The sequence below is a fragment of the Gavia stellata genome, chromosome Z (assembly GCF_030936135.1).
Source record: "Gavia stellata isolate bGavSte3 chromosome Z, bGavSte3.hap2, whole genome shotgun sequence".
Taxonomy (NCBI): Eukaryota; Metazoa; Chordata; class Aves; order Gaviiformes; family Gaviidae; genus Gavia; species Gavia stellata.
This window is the reverse complement of record NC_082637.1, coordinates 41831435-41849468: the sequence shown is the minus strand read 5'-3', so window position 1 is coordinate 41849468 and position 18034 is coordinate 41831435. Positions and strand designations below refer to the sequence as shown.

The 18034-nt window shown below is 40.8% G+C and overlaps 1 protein-coding gene across 1 annotated transcript in view; it reads right to left on the bottom strand.

Annotated features, from left to right (window-relative positions):
* Nucleotides 1-18034, bottom strand: part of TRPM3 (transient receptor potential cation channel subfamily M member 3) — a 446509-nt gene that overhangs the window by 77228 nt on the left and 351247 nt on the right. Inside the window, exon 8 of the mRNA XM_059833677.1 lies at nt 16111-16234. Within this exon, the coding sequence (XP_059689660.1) occupies nt 16111-16234 (124 nt within the window). The remainder of the gene's footprint in view (nt 1-16110; nt 16235-18034) is intronic.

The window sequence follows — 18034 nt, the reverse complement described above, 5'->3', positions numbered from 1 at the left end:
ACACTGCTGGCTCATATTCAGCTGGCTGTCAACCAGCACCCCCAGGTCCTTTTCCACCCGGCAGCAAGAGACAGAGATAGAAGAGACAGTGTCTAAGAGCCATTCACCTTTAAAAATATCTGCTGTAGTCCCGTCTAAGCCTGTTGTGGAGTCCTAGACTCTGTACAACTTTAGTGAAAAAACAAAAGGAAAAACAGCCTAGTAAGGTGTGTATATGAAGTCCAGGACATTTAATTATAAAAAAATAAACCCCCAGAAGTTGGGGTTAAAATGTAATACATGCTTAAGACTTTCTTACCCTGCCAAAAGAAAGTAAGGGGTAAGAGTCGCAGTATAGTCAGACTACCACTAGCCATTCTTTTGCATTGCTGTGAAAAAGAGAAGATTAGTTTAAACTGAGAAATTTTCTTTATGCTAATCTGATTCAAACTGTACCTATAAAATGGTTTTCTGTTTTTCTGAGCATAATGAGAGAAAAACTACCATAAACTACCATAAACCATAAAACTACCAAAAACTACCAGAAAAACTACCATAGAGAGAAAAACTACCATTTACCCTACTCAGCTATTTCTTTTGAGCTGAAAACCTATTTACATTTAAAGAAGAAAAAAATCCAAAATCAAGTACTCTTTTTTTCTTCCAGGGATTCAGGGCACATTATTACTTCTATGTAGCTGGTAGTTTCAACTGTGGATGTTAAATTCAATTATTTTAAATGAACAGTCTTTTCTGTTCCTCTGCCACCATCTTGGCTATTTTGGAGTCGGTCTTTTTTCAATTTCGTCCTTTCTTTCCTCAGTGTTCACACTATTTATTGGCTTGAAATGACTTTTTCAGGTAATTGCCTGAGGCATCTCAGTGAACAACTGTGATTTCCAACAGCAAGCTTTTTAAAAAAATATATTTTTTTCCTTTTCTTTACAAATATAATTGAAGCTGATGTTAACATCCCTTACAAAAAACTGTATTGCACCTCACTGAAGAAAGAGTTAAATCTTCAGATGAAAACACACCTGAAACAGGCAAGCAAATATGTCTCTGAGTCACCAATAAAGGTTGCACCAACAAGCTGCAAAAGCAGTGTTAATAAGCATCCAGGTTCTTGCTAAATGTTACTCTAATGTCTGGTTTTCTTTTGATATGCCCATAGTGATCTACTTGCAAAGTACAGTAGATGGCAGCTACTTCCAATTCTGGGGACAGCCAGGGAAGGACCAGCACCTCTACTGGGTTCCTCTCAGGAGGAGGTGATTGGGACCCACCAGTCAAACCTGTGTCTCACAAGACTACCTCTCATTTGTCTCCACAAAACCTGCCTGAGTGAAATGCATGAGGTTTGCCATTAAAAGCAAGAAAAGACACCCCCACCCCCACCCCCCCCCCCTCCAAACCTTAAAGGTCTTCCCTCTACCTCATTGCAGATGTTACTGAAGTATCTCAATGTGAATAGGATTAACTTCCAGGAAAAAAAACTAGCTGTGTCCTAATTCTTCCTAGGAAAATGTGCTAGGAAATCACTGAGCCAAACCAGACCTTCTCTGCAAAGCACAATGGTTGCAGCACACTATGATACTTGCCAGCAATAATTACGGTCCAGCAGAGTAGAAACCTAATTTTCAGGCAGGGCAGGTAGAAAGCAAGTAAAAAACTGAAGAGATGGAGAAAAAAAAAAGCAGCAGCATAGAAAGCAAGGCGGGGTGGGGTGGGGGTGGGGGGCAGCAGGGGGAAGAGATTATCTGACCGTAGACTCTACCAAAAGCACTCATTTTAAAACAGCTCTGCTTTCTGCTTAGCACCAGCTCCATTCTTGTTTGACAGATTACTTTTTCTTTCCCTTTCTGCTACATAGTTTCTGGCAGGGTCAGTTTAACTTAATGTGATGTATTCTGTTGTTTTCCTGCCTTCACACTGACACTGCATTGCACTGCTATAGGCAAAGTCAGGTAATATTGTCTTACCTGAGAGCAGTGAATACCAAACAGACTTTCAGAAATTATTCACACACTGAGAGACACATATATTACACTGCCACTTAGGATTTCCCAAGTTCTGTATGCATGTAAATGCAGGGTTACCTTAGAAATACAAATCACAGCTGTCCATATGCAGATGTGCACATGTGGCATCCTTAATGGCAGCGGCCAAAATAAAGGACGAGCTAAGAAGAGGATATGTCAAATATATGCCGAGGAGGGAAGATGTGATCAAAAGGAAAGCAAAGGAAGTCATAGGTGAGACAACCCCTGAAGTGGCAGGAGCACTGAGATACTTAGGAGGACAAGGAACAGGTTGTAATAGTTGTAATAGGTTCTAATAGTAAAATTTCTGAATTCATACAACTCCTTCCCCTGCCTGGTTCCTCAATAACATTTCACGTTTCTGTCCTGTACTAATCTGGGTGAAATAGTCCTATTGTGTGTGGAGAGGGCAGGATTTGTGCAGAAAACAGGCAGAAGCCCTGGTGACCAAGTCATACAGACCTATAGGAAATGCCTTGACACAAAAATGTGTTTGTTTTGCTTTATAGAGTCCTCTCTAAGACAGCATAGCTGTGTCACAGTTTGCTATATTCAGGCCTAGCTGGATATATAAATGATAAACCTTCATCAGTATGAGCTGCTACAGTACAAATGGGTTTGTACTCCACATGGATGGAGTTGATTTTACCCCTAGAATGAGAAGCAAGAGCAATAGGTGGGGTTAGCAGCTACAGTCATCATTAACTGCAAATTTGCCAGGTCACAGGATGGGAATTAACGTAAAAAAACTGTTTTGAAAAAGTTTAAAACAGTGTTTGATGAAATTACAGTATCACAGGACATAAAAATTATTCCCAACTACCAGCATGTTCAGTTCTTCTTTTAACGCCTTTTCTAATCAAAAAATGACTCCTTCCCTCCCACCACACCACTTTTCCTCTAGGACTTATTCTGAAACCTCCACAGAGATGGAAGAGCTTCTGTTCAAGGCCAGTGTAAGGGCCCAAGATTGAATTTGAATACCTACGCAGCCCCAGGCTGTACTTAGTATTTCTAAAATATTATATTACTTGTGAACATTTCTTTTTTACAGTAGGATTAACCTCAGCCACTTCAGAGTATGAAGAGCGAGATGAAATATATTCAGATTTTTAGCTTGTATTTGTTTGGAGACAGAGGAAACACCACCAAATCAGCAGGGAGAATGCAGTGCACACCTGCACAGAAAGGCGTTTTACCCTCTGTCATGAAGGAGATGAGAGATGAAGAAGAAAAATCATTCTCTACACCTCAGATTGACAGTGCTTGCTGACTAGACAATGGATACAATGGATAGCTGAAGACAGAGGAAAAAAACAGGGTATCAGTGATGAGAGCAGAGAAAGCAGCCAAGAGTGCTCTCTTTACGTACTGTATTCATAGCATCTTAAGAATGCTGCAAATTATTCATGCTTTTAGAGATGGAGTTGTTTTTCACCATCATTTCACTATGACATCAGGAGGAAATATAAGGTGATTTAATATTCATTCAAAGTGATTTTTTTTCTGCTATCTCCACAAAATTTTTGAATGTCTTTCAATCTCACCTCTGACAAACAGATTGTTTGTATGCATTTTGGTTATGTAAGTCAGAAAAAGAGTCTCCCTTTTCTACAAAAAAGCAGATGCAATTGCAAATACAACCTCAACTCCTGTTTGAGAGCACAGGTTAGTTCAGCAAAATAGGCAATTCCTTCTGGAGCACGTGTTGACATTTACAATTTAGCTAGGCCTACCTGACTATTTCAGAGGAAAACTACCCTGAAAAGAAAAATGAGAGTCTGATGAAACAAAACGTTAAAGGAAGTCAGTTATGCAAAGCCTCAAAATGGTTCCTATCAGAGGGGAAAGCATTCTCTTTTTTCTTGCAATGAATAAACCTGTTTAACTCATGGGAAAAGCTGCTTCATGAGGAGGCAAAACAAAGATCAAAGTGAGCAGGTGAGTCAATGGATAATACTGCAGAAGAAAAGGGATGACCAAATAAGAGGAAATGCAGGAATAGAAAGATTAGAGAGAATTATGTTTAGAGAAAATCTAAATTAAGTGGTCTGCTATTCTGAGGAGTAAGAAAGAGAATTCCAAATGAGGAAATAAGAGGGAGCATGTAGGAGGGGAGAAGTTTGAATGTTTGTTGTAAAGTTTTAAAATTTTATATCTCCTTCTGCGTTGTGGCAGTACTGCAAGACTTCACATTTTTCTTTGATCCAATAATTTGCCATAGACTCATTGTCTGGTAAGAAGCAGGGAACAAACAAAAAAATCAGTGCTCATAAGGAAGGCAGCAATTCTGCAGTTGAGGAGCCATCTAGGTGCACAGAAAATAAATTGACAGAAATTACTGTAAAAGTTTGGCTTCCCCCATAATTGGTAGCTTTTGCTCCAGACTGAGACAGCTGTATCAACCCCTGAAGAAAAAAGGCTATGGAAATCTCACAGCTCTGTCCCATGTAAAAAACTTCGTATTTTATAATGTGCACATACTTTTAAGCCTTACAGCACTGTCAACATTCTGGAATGGAATATGCATATTTTCCAGTGGAATAAATGACCAAAAATAAGTTTTGGCAGTAAAAATGTTGAAAACAATCCTTTTCCGTTATACAACAGGTTTCATGCTGTTGCTATATTAGGTCATTTATGACTCTATGCAGGCAGTGAAATACCAGTGCCTGATTTTAAAGTTGAAGAAACAAGAATAAATACAAATTGTAAGTCACAAAGCATATAAGCAGGGGAATAGAATTTAGATATTGTCCTTTAAATCACTGGGCTGTGCACATCAACAGACTGTGATGATAAACACAGATGTGTTTCCATGTAAACTTGCAGTGTTGTAACTGGTTAAGAACAGCCAGGAAGAGAGAAATGGTTTTGGGTGATGAGACAGGCATTTTCATTCAAACTTTGGTGTAATCCAAGCTCTTCCATCACCCTGATTCAGGAAAGAAATGTGGAGTAAATGTGACGCAATTCATTTCCTCCATCTCTTCTACTATAGAGAGGGTTCTTGGAGGTATTGACAAGATGCTACCTTTATAAATTTTCTTCTGGAAACATAAAGTGACTTAAATAGGTAGAAAGGGACATGAGTAGTACCGTGAATAAAATAATGATGCTTTATCACCTGGAAGGCTCTGACATCTGAATCCCGAATAATAGGAGTTAAGACCAGTTGAAACTTAGTATACAGGAGTTTATTAACCCCACTGGTCCCAAAGCAGCTATTACAGAATCACAGAATCACTAGGGTTGGAAAAGACCTGTAAGATCATCAAGTCCAACCATCAACCAAAAAACCCCACCACCGTGCCCATTAAGCCATGTTCCACAATGCCTCTTCCACACATTCCTTGAACACCTCCAGTGAGGGTGACTCCATCACTTCCCTGGGCAGTTTATTCCAGTGTCTCACCACTCTCTCAGTAAAGAAATTTTCCCTAATATCCAGCCTAAACCTCCCCTGGTGCAACTTGAGGCCATTTCCTTTTGTCCTGTCGCTAGCCACTTGGGAGAAGAGACCAACACCCACCTCTCTGCAACCCCCTTTCAGGTAATTGTAGAGAGCGATGAGGTCTCCCCTCAGCCTCCTCTTCTCCACACTGAACAACCCCAGTTCTCTCAACTGCTCCTCATAAGACTTGTGCTCCAGACCCCTCACCAGTTTCGTCGCCCTTCTCTGGACATGCTCCAGCACCTCCATGTCCTTCTTGTAGTGAGGGGCCCAAAACTGAACATAGCATTCGAGGTGCAGCCTCACCAGCGCCGAGTACAGGGGCACAATCACCTCCCTGGTCCTGCTGGACACACTATTTCTGACACAGGCCAGGATGCTGTTGGCCTTCTTGGCCACCTGGGCACACTGCTGGCTCATCTTCAGCCGGCTGTCAATCAACAGCCCCAGGGCCTTTTCTGCCAGGAAGCTTTCCAGCCACTCGTCCCCAAGCCTGTAGCGTTGCATGGGGTTGTTGTGGACCCGGAACTTGGCCTTGTTGAACTTCATCCAATTGGCCTGGGCCCATCCATCCAGCCTGTCCAGATCCCTCTGCAGAGCCTTCCGACCCTCGAGCAGATCAACACTCCCGCCCAACTTGGTGTCATCTGCAAACTTGCTGAGGGAGCACTCGATCCCCTCATCCAGATCATCGATAAAGGTATTAAACAAGACCGGCCCCAAAACTGAGCCCTGGGGGACTCCACTTGTGACCAGCCACCAGCTGGATTTCACTCCATTCACCACAACTCTTTGGGCGCGGCCGTCCAGCCAGTTTTTTACCCATCAAAGACTGTACCTGTCTAAGCCATGAGCTGCCAGTTTCTCCAGGAGAATACTGTGGGAGACAGTGTCGAAGGCTTTACTAAAGTCCAGGTAGACAACGTCAGCCTTCCCCTCATCCACCAGGCGGGTCACCTGGTCATAGAAGGAGATCAGGTTGGTCAAGCAGGACCTGCCCTTCATGAACCTGTGCTGGCTGGGCCTGATCCCTTGGTTGTCCTGCACGTGCCCTGTGAGTGCCCTCAGGATGAACCTCTCCATAATCTTCCCCGGCACCGAGGTCAGGCTGACAGGCCTGTAGTTCCCCGGATCCTCCTTCCGGCCCTTCTTGTAGATGGGTGTCACTCTGGCAAGCCTCCAGTCATCCGGGACCTCCCCTGTTAACCAGGACTGTTGATAAATGACGGAGAGCGGCTTGGCAAGCTCCTGCACCAGCTCCCTCAGCACCCTTGGGTGGATGCCATCAGGCCCCATAGACTTGTGGGTGTCCAGGTGGCATAGCGGGTCGTTAACTGCTTCCTCCTGGATCACGGGGAGTTTGTTCTGCTCTCCATCCTTGTCTTCCAGCTCAGGGAGTTGAATACCCTGAGGATACCTGGTATGGCTGTTGAAGACGGAGGCAAAGAAGGCATTAAGTACCTCAGCCTTTTCCTCATCCTTGGTGACAATGTTCCCTCCCGCATCCAGTAAAGGATGAAGATTCTCCTTGGCTCTCTTTTTGTTGTTAATGTATTTATAGAAGCATTTTTTGTCATCCCTTATGACTGTGGCCAGGTTGAGCTCTAGCTGGGCTTTTGCTTTTCTAATTCCCTCTCTGCATGACCTAACGAGGTCGTTGTACTCTTCTTCAGTTGCCTGCCCCTTCTTCCAAAGGTGATAAGCTCTCTTTTTTTCTCTGAGTCTCAGCAAAAGCTCCTTGTTCAGCCAGGCCGGTCATCTTCCCGCTGGCTCTTCTTACGGCACATGGGGACTGCCTGCTCCTGTGCCTTTCAGGTTTTCTTTTTGAAAAAGGTCCAGCCTTCCTGGACCCCTTTGCCCTTCAGGGCCATCTCCCAAGGGACCCTCTCAACCAGTGTCCTGAACAGGCCGAAGTCTGCCCTCCGGAAGTCCATCCTAGTGGTATTGCTGACCACCCTCCTTACTTCGCCAAGAAGTGAGAATTCTATCATTTCATGGTCGCTAAGCCCAAGGCGGCCTCCGACCATCACTTCTCCCACCAGACCCTCTCTGTTTTTAAACAGCCGGTCAAGCAGGGCACCTCCCCTGGTAGGCTCCTTTACCAGCTGTGTCAGGAAGTTATCTTCCACACACTCCAGGAACTGCCAGGACTGTTTCCCATACCTAGGAGAAGCCTGAACGAAATGCTTTTAAAGGAGATGTTAGCTGCCATACAACCCCACCAAATGGATATTTCTCCCAGAAAGCACTTTTCTGACAGATGAGCAGGCACCCACGCTACGGACTGGAGGGGTTAGAGTCAACTATCTATGTGTGTGTCTGACCCTCTGAGTAAGACCTGTGTGTGTACCATTTGAACTTTGTTTTATGTTTAGAGTCTCAGTTATCTCTGGTCTTTATGTGGGTAGGTATCCCCACACAAGTCCTGTTAACTCATTCTGGGAAACTAAGAACTGGCAGCAAACCACAGTCTTAGAGAGTTTTACTCTTGAATAAAGAGGATCCTTTTGTCACCTAACCTTGGCTCCACAATGTCTCTGCTCTCCTGCTAAGCTAACAGTCCTGGGTAGGACAATTTCTGTAAAAAACAGGCAAGCAAGCTAATGTCATTCTGGGCTTTTAGTGAGATAATTTAACCTATAACCCATCTCTTGCTTACAAATGCTAAATGATGTAAAACTGAATTGTTTTTCAAGGTAAAGTTTAATAAAAAAGCCATGAGTGATGTAAAAAGTTCATCACTGAGATGGATAGACCTAATATTCTGTTACTTTAAGAGCACAAGAACTCAGTATATACTGAGTATATACCCAGTATATACTGCTGTATATACTGAAAAATTGTGTCTTGCAAGTCATTGCCCTGCACGACTTGCACACGTAAGTCTTCTAATCTGAACTGAAAATGCTGACCTTAGAAGGAAGTATGGTGAGTTGGTTGGGTGGCAATAGTGTTAAAGTCAGGGATTTTTGCTCCATCTTAAGCTTCAATTTCCAGTTTTGCTTTGCAACATATTTTCAAATAGTCTGACATTACATGGATGCCTACGTTGCTTTGCTATTGATGATGCAGGCATACGCCTCTTCTGTATTCAGCTTGACAGCAACGTCATGATAACACACAGAAAATGAGCAACAAAAATAGCCACAAACCATTAGTTTCCTAGCTGGTTTGCTGGTGAGACTAAGTAGTTAATACTTGGAAAAGGCAGCTTACTTAGTGTAAGATATTCCTATAGGACAGTAAATTTGCAGTTGCTGCTATATCTACGCAGAACCTGCATCTGATACAGTGAGCTCCTTGTCTATGACTAAGTTAGACATTATAGCAGTAATGAATGGGTCTCCATACCCTATCTGAAGCCACAGAAAGAGTGACTATATTTTCTAAGAAAGGCAAAAGAAATTACAATTTCCCAGGCACAACAGAGCCAGGGAGAAAGAAATGTTTCTGAACAGTATTGTGGAGTTTATAAACGCCATTGAACCCTTCCAATTCCCTGATTGCAAAAATTGGTCTATATTATCTAATGTGGAAGTTGCTGTGTCACACAGTACTGTTTTGCCTTCACTTTTATTACTGGGACAATTAACAGCTGTATAATGATTCAGTGTGCATTTCCCAGAATTACTTGTTAATAGTGTAAATGGAGTAACAGATATTTTCACAAGCTTATATGTTTAGAAAGAAAAGAGACATTCTAAATTTAATTTCTGTAGCTGCAATTTTAATTACAGAATACGCAGGAAGAGAAGAGATTTGTAGTAAGTTGCATTAGTAACTACCAGATGACTCCATCTGTGATAATTGTGTAGGCATTATGCACCAAATAAAACAGAAAATGTCTACTTACTGAATGTAAGCAACAAAAGGAATATTGGTCTCTGCAGACTTGTGCTGAAGATGGCACAGCAGAGGTTCAGGATGGACCAAATAACTCCCTAAATTGCACACTTTTGCTTCAGTGAAGTGATAGGTTTGACATTCTTGTGCTGTCTATTAGCAGAAGCCCTACATCATCTGACAGCAGTTGAAAAGCAGCTGGTAGAATCAAAAGCTTTTCAAGGCTTCAGTGTAACACAATAGCTGTCTTTGTCTTTCATGTGTGTGTGTGTGTGTGTGCGCGCGCGCGCGTGTGTGTGCGTGTGCATGTGCGTGTATGTGTACACAGAGCTGCTTTGCTTGTGGAACTCGTCTGAATTACTGAAATAAAAAACCTGGTCCTATGATTAGATTTCATTCTCTGTGGAGTCAATGGCAAAGTCCAGCTAACTTCATCTGACTTCCTGGCAGCTGAAAAAACAAAATATGGTTTTATCTCTTTAGCGAAAAGAAATCAAATGAGGTTTGCAGAATTTAAAACTACCCTGTAATCATAATCTTAACACCTACTTCAGAGGCAGGGCCTACTTACTAGACTAATCCTATTGATTTGCACTGACTGCATAGGAGATTTAACCTTCACCAAAATTAGGAGGGTTGCTACAGTCACTGCTGAAGAGGACTGGCACCTCCACTTGGACACAGAGGACTAATTACCATCAGTACACTTTACTCTGGAAATCTCACAAAGTGTTTCCATGGGAGAGACAAGAGTTTCAGCAACCTGCAGGCCCGTAGTTGCATGATGCTTTCCTGCTGTAGTTCTCTACTGCCAAATTACATGCTGTTCACAGCAACTATACTCCTGCAGGAACTACAGCTGATTTTTGCTGTTTGAGAAGTCACAAAGCCCTCTTCTGCCTCCTCTATAAAAAAGATTCCATCAGCATTAAAAAAATTTAGCTGAAATAATTTATTTGTTTTTGAAGCCAAATTTCTTTAAAAAATGGATCTGAATGAACTTCTTAACTTTTGGGAAAGGCTGAAGAAATGAAGTGACAATACGCTGGTAAATTCTTAAAAGTCCATCTGATTTAGGCAATGTTTAATTCAGAACATATCTAGGAGTATGCTAACAAACAGTTGCAGATGGTGTTTAATTAGCATACAAATTCACTGAGCCTGCACATGCAGCTGAAAAGCACAATGTTTTTTGCAGCCAGTATATGATCAAGTCAAGCTCTTCCCAGTATAAACTCTTCCAGAAACACAGACAGGTTTGCTCCAGCGTTTTCAATCAGACAAAACTGAGATCACCAAAGATGAATAGGTCTTATTTGTAGTTCAAATAGAAAAGAAACTGCTAAATCACTCAACAGCTTCCCAGTACTTTGGGTAAGTAACCAATAAGCTGAGTCAAAGCCCTGCGTTGGTAAGATAATCTTAGGGTATGAATGTTAGCCTTGCAACACAGCCTGTTCATGCATTGTGCATTTCTGGACAATCTGGATCCATCTCTTTTTGAAAAAAACCCACAATAAATAGCAAACACCTTCATGATGCAGGCTGGCGTGATCTCAGCTCAATGCACCCAGCTACTTCAGCATGACACCTGCTTTGTTTATTCTGACAGCACCAGAGTTGCAAGTTAGTCATGAAGTCATCTGGAACCATCATGACCATATATATACACTCAGCAACACAAAGTAGAAGAAAGGTTTACACTATTCCCAAACAGCCACTATGTTCATCACAGTGACTGTACACTGAGGTACACGAATACAGAGAAAAGAAGAGACAAGTGAAAGATATCCATTACTTGCTGACATGAGATAGAGATGGGATTTTATTGTTTCTCTTTTAGCAAGAAACTAACTAAATTCTGTGTGTTGCCTCTATGTGGAAATGAAATCCAGGAATTCATGGATGCACACAAACCTATGCCCACCACCCATACGCTCTTTGTTCTGCAAACCCTTCTTGTAATACAGTGGTAGGCAATGACACTATGAATTTGCTTAATGTAGCAACTGAACCTTCAAATAATCAAGGAAACAAATTTAGCAGAAAATGGTCATGGTAGTAATAAGAAAACAAACTTAACCAGCAGGTGATACACAGTCTTTACTGCTGGTGTTAATGGGCCATTTTTGGATTACTAAGGTACTAAGATTGGATCTAGCCTTATTCATGGCAAATGCCTTTTCTATAAATGGATATAAGATTAGGTCTATTCCTTCTCAAAGCACTATTTTGGAAGCATTAGTTTTATGACAAATGTATCTCATCGCAACAAGTGTGGTTGTTTTCAGGGGCATCGACCTTTCTGGCTTGCCAGGGGGCCTTTCCCAGTGCCTGTCCAATGAAGCTCCACAGGTGGACCTACGCAGCTTGTTGGAAAGCACATTCTGGCTTCTGAGAAATTCACATTGTGATTTGTGAACAAAGCACTCAAGCAACATGCCAGTCTAAGCTGCAAAATGATTAAGTACTCGTAAAAGAATGGAGCAGCCTGCATTTGTCAAAAAACTCAAACACCAGAATTACTGTCTTTAAGGGAAAATAATGACGCTAATTTATTTACTGAGACAGAAATAAATACTCCTTTGCACAGCTGGAAATAGACTTCTGAACTACAACCCAGCACAATGTGTTTTCAGAGACTGTCTGATGTGAACTCTCCTTAGCCTGCTATCTGAAGGATTCCCTTCCTTGCTGCCACTTGACTCTGGGGCCAAGCTCGGGCTCCAGTGGGAAATGTCCTTGCCCAACTGAGTCCTCAGGCAGTGCCCTCACCTCCTCTTTGTATTTTGAGATCAGCAAGGTAACCACAATAGAATGAAAGATCAAAAAACACCCTTGAAGACTGTCTCATTCTACTTAGCCTTTTTTTTTTAGAATTTATGGAATTCCACCTTGTTGTAGCTTTGGAATAATTGATATGGAATGCAAACGTCCTAGGCAAAAAAATTCTTCTTTCTTTTCTGAAATTCCCCCTCCCTTCCATTTCTTCTTTTTTTTTTTTTGTTTTTTAGTGGCAGGCAAGGTATCATGAAATGGGCTGTGGTAGCTTCTCATGAGCTGCATGGAGGAGATGGGAACATGTAGAAAAAATGTTCATGGTGCTTTTTGAAAAGCAGTGTCGACTGGACTTTACAATACTGCCTCCTGCCCACTTAGCTTTGGTGAACCTTCATGCTTCTATTTTAGGAACTTCTTGGCATAAACTTTTAAAAATAATTCTATGTAAATCTGACAATAGAGAATCTCCATAAATAATATACAAAACAGTCTCCTACCCTTGTAATCTATAGTTATACAGACTTGTATAGTCTACTTCATTTTAAATAGATTTTTATACCATAGAACTCATTAAGCACCTTGGTTCAAATAAATTTCTGAATATAAACTCTGATGCTTGCAGTATCAACACAGCTACATTTACAATTTAATAAAAACTACTCATTAAATTGAAAAGTGGAATTTGCTGTCTTGCAAACCTAGATCTCTCCTCTGCAATGGCCTCACCTTATCATCCAGCTTGTGTACTCAGATTTTGTTCAACAAATGAATTTACACGTTATCAAATAAATGGAACATTGCACATCATAATAATGATGGTCCCTGGGCATACAATTCAGACACCATTCTCTAAGAGTGCAGTCCAAAATGTCAGAACTTGAAAAATCTGATGCTCTCTGAAGTGGGTAATTTTTGTTATGATTATGCTTTTTCCCTGCCCACCACACTTATGTCAAATTTATAAAAGACATGCCAGTCTTTTTACACGTTCTAAGTAGGTAGAGTAGGAAAAAATATTTCAAAGATAGATTTTTGTTCCTTTCCAGAGATTAACTTGCATTTTATTTTCTCTCTCCACATCTGTAATTCATCTGTATTTATGTACTTTACTATAAAAGCATCTTCCTGCCTGTACCCTGTTTGCACGTAATTGTTTAGCGGCACGCTGTAGTATGACAAGCCTCTCCTGCACTGTCTACATTGTTCCTTATGAATTCAGCAGCCACAAAGTCAGACAGTCAGGCACACTGACCGTGAACTTAGGGAAAATAGCCATGATCAATTTGTCTGGTGCTGAGCTCTCTGAGACAATCTTTTGCATCTTCCTTCTATTTGTTTCTTTAGGGAGAGGGGAGATCAGACTAATGATGAAGTCAGTTCATCAGTCTTTCGTCTTATGCACAACCAAATCAGAAAGTCAAGCCTGAGGAAGGACAACAGCTGGAACAGATGTGGAAATATGAAACATCTGGCTTTGTAGAACCAGCGAAGTCACCACTCACTCCTGGGAATACTTCACATCTCCAAGGTCTTCCATCTCCTCTGGTAATGCTGTCTTCATCATTATGAGTGTCACCTTTCTTTTACATTCATATACAAGGTTATGAGCCTTAAAGGACACCATTAGTCTAGTGATCACACCTCAGACATAAAATCTTTCTAGCATACCACTGCTAAAATTAACATTCTGAGTACAGCTGAGGTACCAGAGAGAAACACTTACTTTAATGTATTCTCTTTACATATGGTTGGGTTAGTGATATAAATTCAAATTCAGAACACCTAATTTTGGGCAACCGTCTCCTTGCTAATAGCTATTCACAAGATGTGTAGGTAAAGAATGTCAGTGGTGACAGAGGTTACATGTCTGCAGAGAAACTTGTAAAATATGCACAACTTTGCTTGGAATAAAAATCTTGATGTGAATAATGCAGACAAAAACTTCACAGTTAATTTGCAGTAGCAGAGTTTGTTCAAGGCCTGACAAGGAGTTCTGGATTTAGACATCTGGAACAATCTAGAATTGGATTTTTCCAGTCTTGATAATTCAATGTCTGCCTCTACTTTCTATTCTTCGTTCCCTCCTACCTTCCTACCTTCCTGCCTTTCCTCCTTCCTGCCTTCCTGCCTCCCTTTTGCCCTCCCTTTTGCTCTCCCTCTCTCTCTCCCTCCCTTCCCCGCTTCTTTCTTCCACCTTCTATCACTAAGCATGTTTTTTATGTTTGCATGCAGAACACTGGTTCACAAGTAGGTCCTATATGTTGTTGTTGTTGTTGTTGTTGTTGTTGTTGTTGTTGTTGTTGTTGTTGTTGTTGTTGTTGTTATTATTATTATTATTATTATTGTAACAGAAATGGGCATAAAAGAATTAATGCTGTTTCCCTAAGGAGGTTCTCTCTGCTAATCATTGATAAAAAATGTTACAGCAAATTCAACATCAAGGTAGACTGAGGCACAAATGTACTACACATGTAAAGCAAGCTCAAGTGCCATGGAGGTCATGGTACATCTTGACAATTATAAATGGATAGGAAAAGTATTTCTGTAGCACAGTCATATTTTTCTGAGAGTCTTTAATGCAAAGGAGATTTTGGAGAAAAAAAAAGAAAAAGAAAGAAAAAACTCTCTATCTTGATGTAGTTCAGCTAGGGAAGGTTTAACTAGTCTATGGGCTTATGGGCTGCACTGACTGCTTGTGAATAGCTAATGGGTGTTTAAAGTCTGCTGTACAGCTTGAATTATGATTGTGGGAGGAAGAAGGAGGCAGGTACTGCTGTATGTCCAGTTCCATCAACAATCTACACTGCAAAGGCATAGTGGAACTGCATGCTGCTGTCATGTCTTCCCTGAAAAGTTGTCCGTAGGATCCTCTTCTCTCTGCCATTGTCCAAGGTATATGCCAGGTGATTGTGGTACATGCAAATGATTATTTATGTATGAGGAAGGCTGACCACTTTTTGATGGATGCACGAACTGCTGGTTACTGAACAGCACACTGCGCTTTTGGCAAGTTAAACCATATAAAGAAAGATCTTCTGTTTTGCAAAACTCTGTCTAGAAGGGCAGCCTTTTTTTTTTTAACACTTCCCAACCATTTTTCCCCGTTCCCCTCCAGTGGTATTAATTACTCTATACCATATTTTCAACTAAAATTAAAAGGCACTGCAGAGGATGAAGTAAAAAAAACCTCAAACCATTTCAGAAAATGAAAATTCTGTAAAACAACTGAGTCAATCTTTCCTCTTGAGTGGTACCCTACACAAAGTGTTGCAGACTGTCATCAGCCTGGAATTCCAGGAAGCTGCGATATGAACCGAAAACAAAGCTTAGAAGAAAGATTAAGCTACAAAATTGAAGCACGTCTATTCAGCCAGTTGGTAAGAAATAAAACCCCCTGGAATTGAATTCCAAGTTTTTTACAACGTGATTTTGCTTCAGAAATGTTTCTGCAAAAGCAGCCTCATGGAGGTCCCAGAAATTGTTGAAAGATCTTGTATTCTTCAGAAAGTATGCATTAAAGGGATAGCCTTGCCACTGCAGAATAGGAGCCTTGGAGACAAGCTGTTTTCTTTTCCTGTCACACATCTCCATAATAAAATAATAGCCCTAGTGATGCTTGTGCAACTCTACAGCATCTTTAAAATATGATTCCAGTGACAGATAAAAAATTGTGCTTCCTTCTGAGGATTTCTGTGGTTAAATGAGGTAGAATTTTAATCATTATATGCCTGAGGATGACTGAAAAATAATAATATCCATACTCTACTAGCTGGATTTTGTCCTGTCAAAGGAAAAGTAGAGGAATTTACAAAGGCACTGGATCTGTTTGATTAATCACTTTAGATGAGAAAATATAGAGTAAAGCAAACAAAAGTCAGCATGATATAATATCCTTCTAGAGTCTGGATTACAGTGATCAGATTTGTGAAATCCTTTGACAGGCACCTGAGAGACTTGATCAAAACAATGCATAGAGCTCTCTCTTTGCCTCTAAGGAAAGTGTGAACATACCAGCTCCTTCTTCTTCATGCACTCCATGAGAATAATGAAGAGGTGCTGTGCCTGGGTTCGGGTGTATGTGAAAGTCTTCTGTATGGTAACTAACAGCTGGTCCCTCAAAGACTCGTTGATAAGTCTGAAATTCGAAAAGAAAAACTAAAGTAGAAAAACAGATATGAGGGAACATTGCAACTTCAGCCAAGGGTCAAACAAATAACAGTTAGATAACAAATCACTGCAGGTTGTTTTGGACAGGTTTGAAGGACAGGAACTTCTGAAACGATCAGAGACAAATTGGAAAACACTGTTCTAGAAAAACACATTGATCCTGTTGGGGTCCCTCATCTCCAAAGCTTTTATTTCAGTTCCCACATATTGCATGACAGAACGTCATTCAAACTATCAGCTCTGTTGGTATTTGTAATATGAACAGATATTGCTATTTTCTAACAAAAACAAGAACCACACTGACAGTCTGGATTTGAGGGAGACCAACACTTCTAGGAGAACTGAAGACCCCTTTCTGTCAGTGAGTTAGCAGAATTCAACTCATGGTTCATTTCATGAAGCTGGGAGCATTTGTGTTGTCAGTATTTTTAATTTTAGCTTGAATATCCCAACAGTTTCAATTCACCTTATTGATGCTGCACAGGACCAGGTAAGAAAACAAACAAAAAAAATTTTCTGTTCCCGAGTCCACTCAAAGAAACCATTTTACTTTTGTTCATGCTGATCTTCCAGGAGTTTAAAGAGTAACCATTTTTATATTCCTCCTCAGTGCTAATGTTAGTACTTGCAAAAAGCAGCCCAACAGCAGAAATAGATAGTAATATTACATGGAATATTAGTACTTGAACCCTACCCCTTGATATCAAACAGCCTGTTCATCAGGACTGTTCTGGGTGAAACATTGCTGTTCTTGATGTCTTACAAAATAATTTAGAACATGTATGCTTTGATGTATGAAAGCTTCTACACTGTAGCATTTTTCTCACTTAAAAACTGTAACTGAGTGTTTCAAATTAGTTGAGTCAGAATGTTTTACAGGATAAGTCATTGTTGATCATCTGGGGGAATGAAAATCAGAGAATCTTCATGACTCATATCTTATGACAGAAGACAAACAAAGATTTAGCCCTGCAGCAGCTGCGAAGAATTATCAGAAGCAGCACAGTGTCTAAAAGTCATTGTTAGCTTATGGCAGTTGCTTTGGGAGAACAATGACCAAATCCCTGTTTATTTCATACTGTTGGTAAAAGTTGCCTGTACTTCTCTGCAGCAAGAAAGCCCAAATGAGAGTGTAGGATATTCATTATACAATTGAATTTCAAATGTGATTTAACTATCTAGTCTTTATACCTACAGCAAACATGCCAGAAGAAGAGACAATGAATGGCAATGGGAAAGAGGTGTAGTGACGCATAGAGGAATATACAAGGCCTGGCATATGGAGTGCATATGTTCTCTACTCTCTGAATTTGCCTTTGACTGTAAATATCCCTGTTGAGTAGCACTTCCACTTCACAAAGAAGCCTGTAAAGCATATGTCAATATGTTTGGATTAAAATGAGTTTACATGGGGTTTCAGACCATGCTGTGGATCACTGTTCTTTCTATGCCTGGCTCCTGTTGTCTTCTACTTTATTACAGACTTCTCTTGAATGGAGAGTCTACCTCTCTATTTCCTCTTTTCATCAAGGAGCAGTATGGCCCCAGATGTGCTTTTTCCTAGGATACTGGAGAGGTGACAACACTGCATTTACTGCTTCCCTCACAAAAAGGCAACATACGATGAGTTAAAACCTCCAACCCCCTTGGTGGGCAGCAATAAGAGCTGACAGCAGAGGGCTTTCTGTGTGGGCGTTATAAGAAAAAACAACCTGACGTCTTGAATAGAAGCAAAGAGGTTGCAAGCACATGGGAATCAAAGAATCAT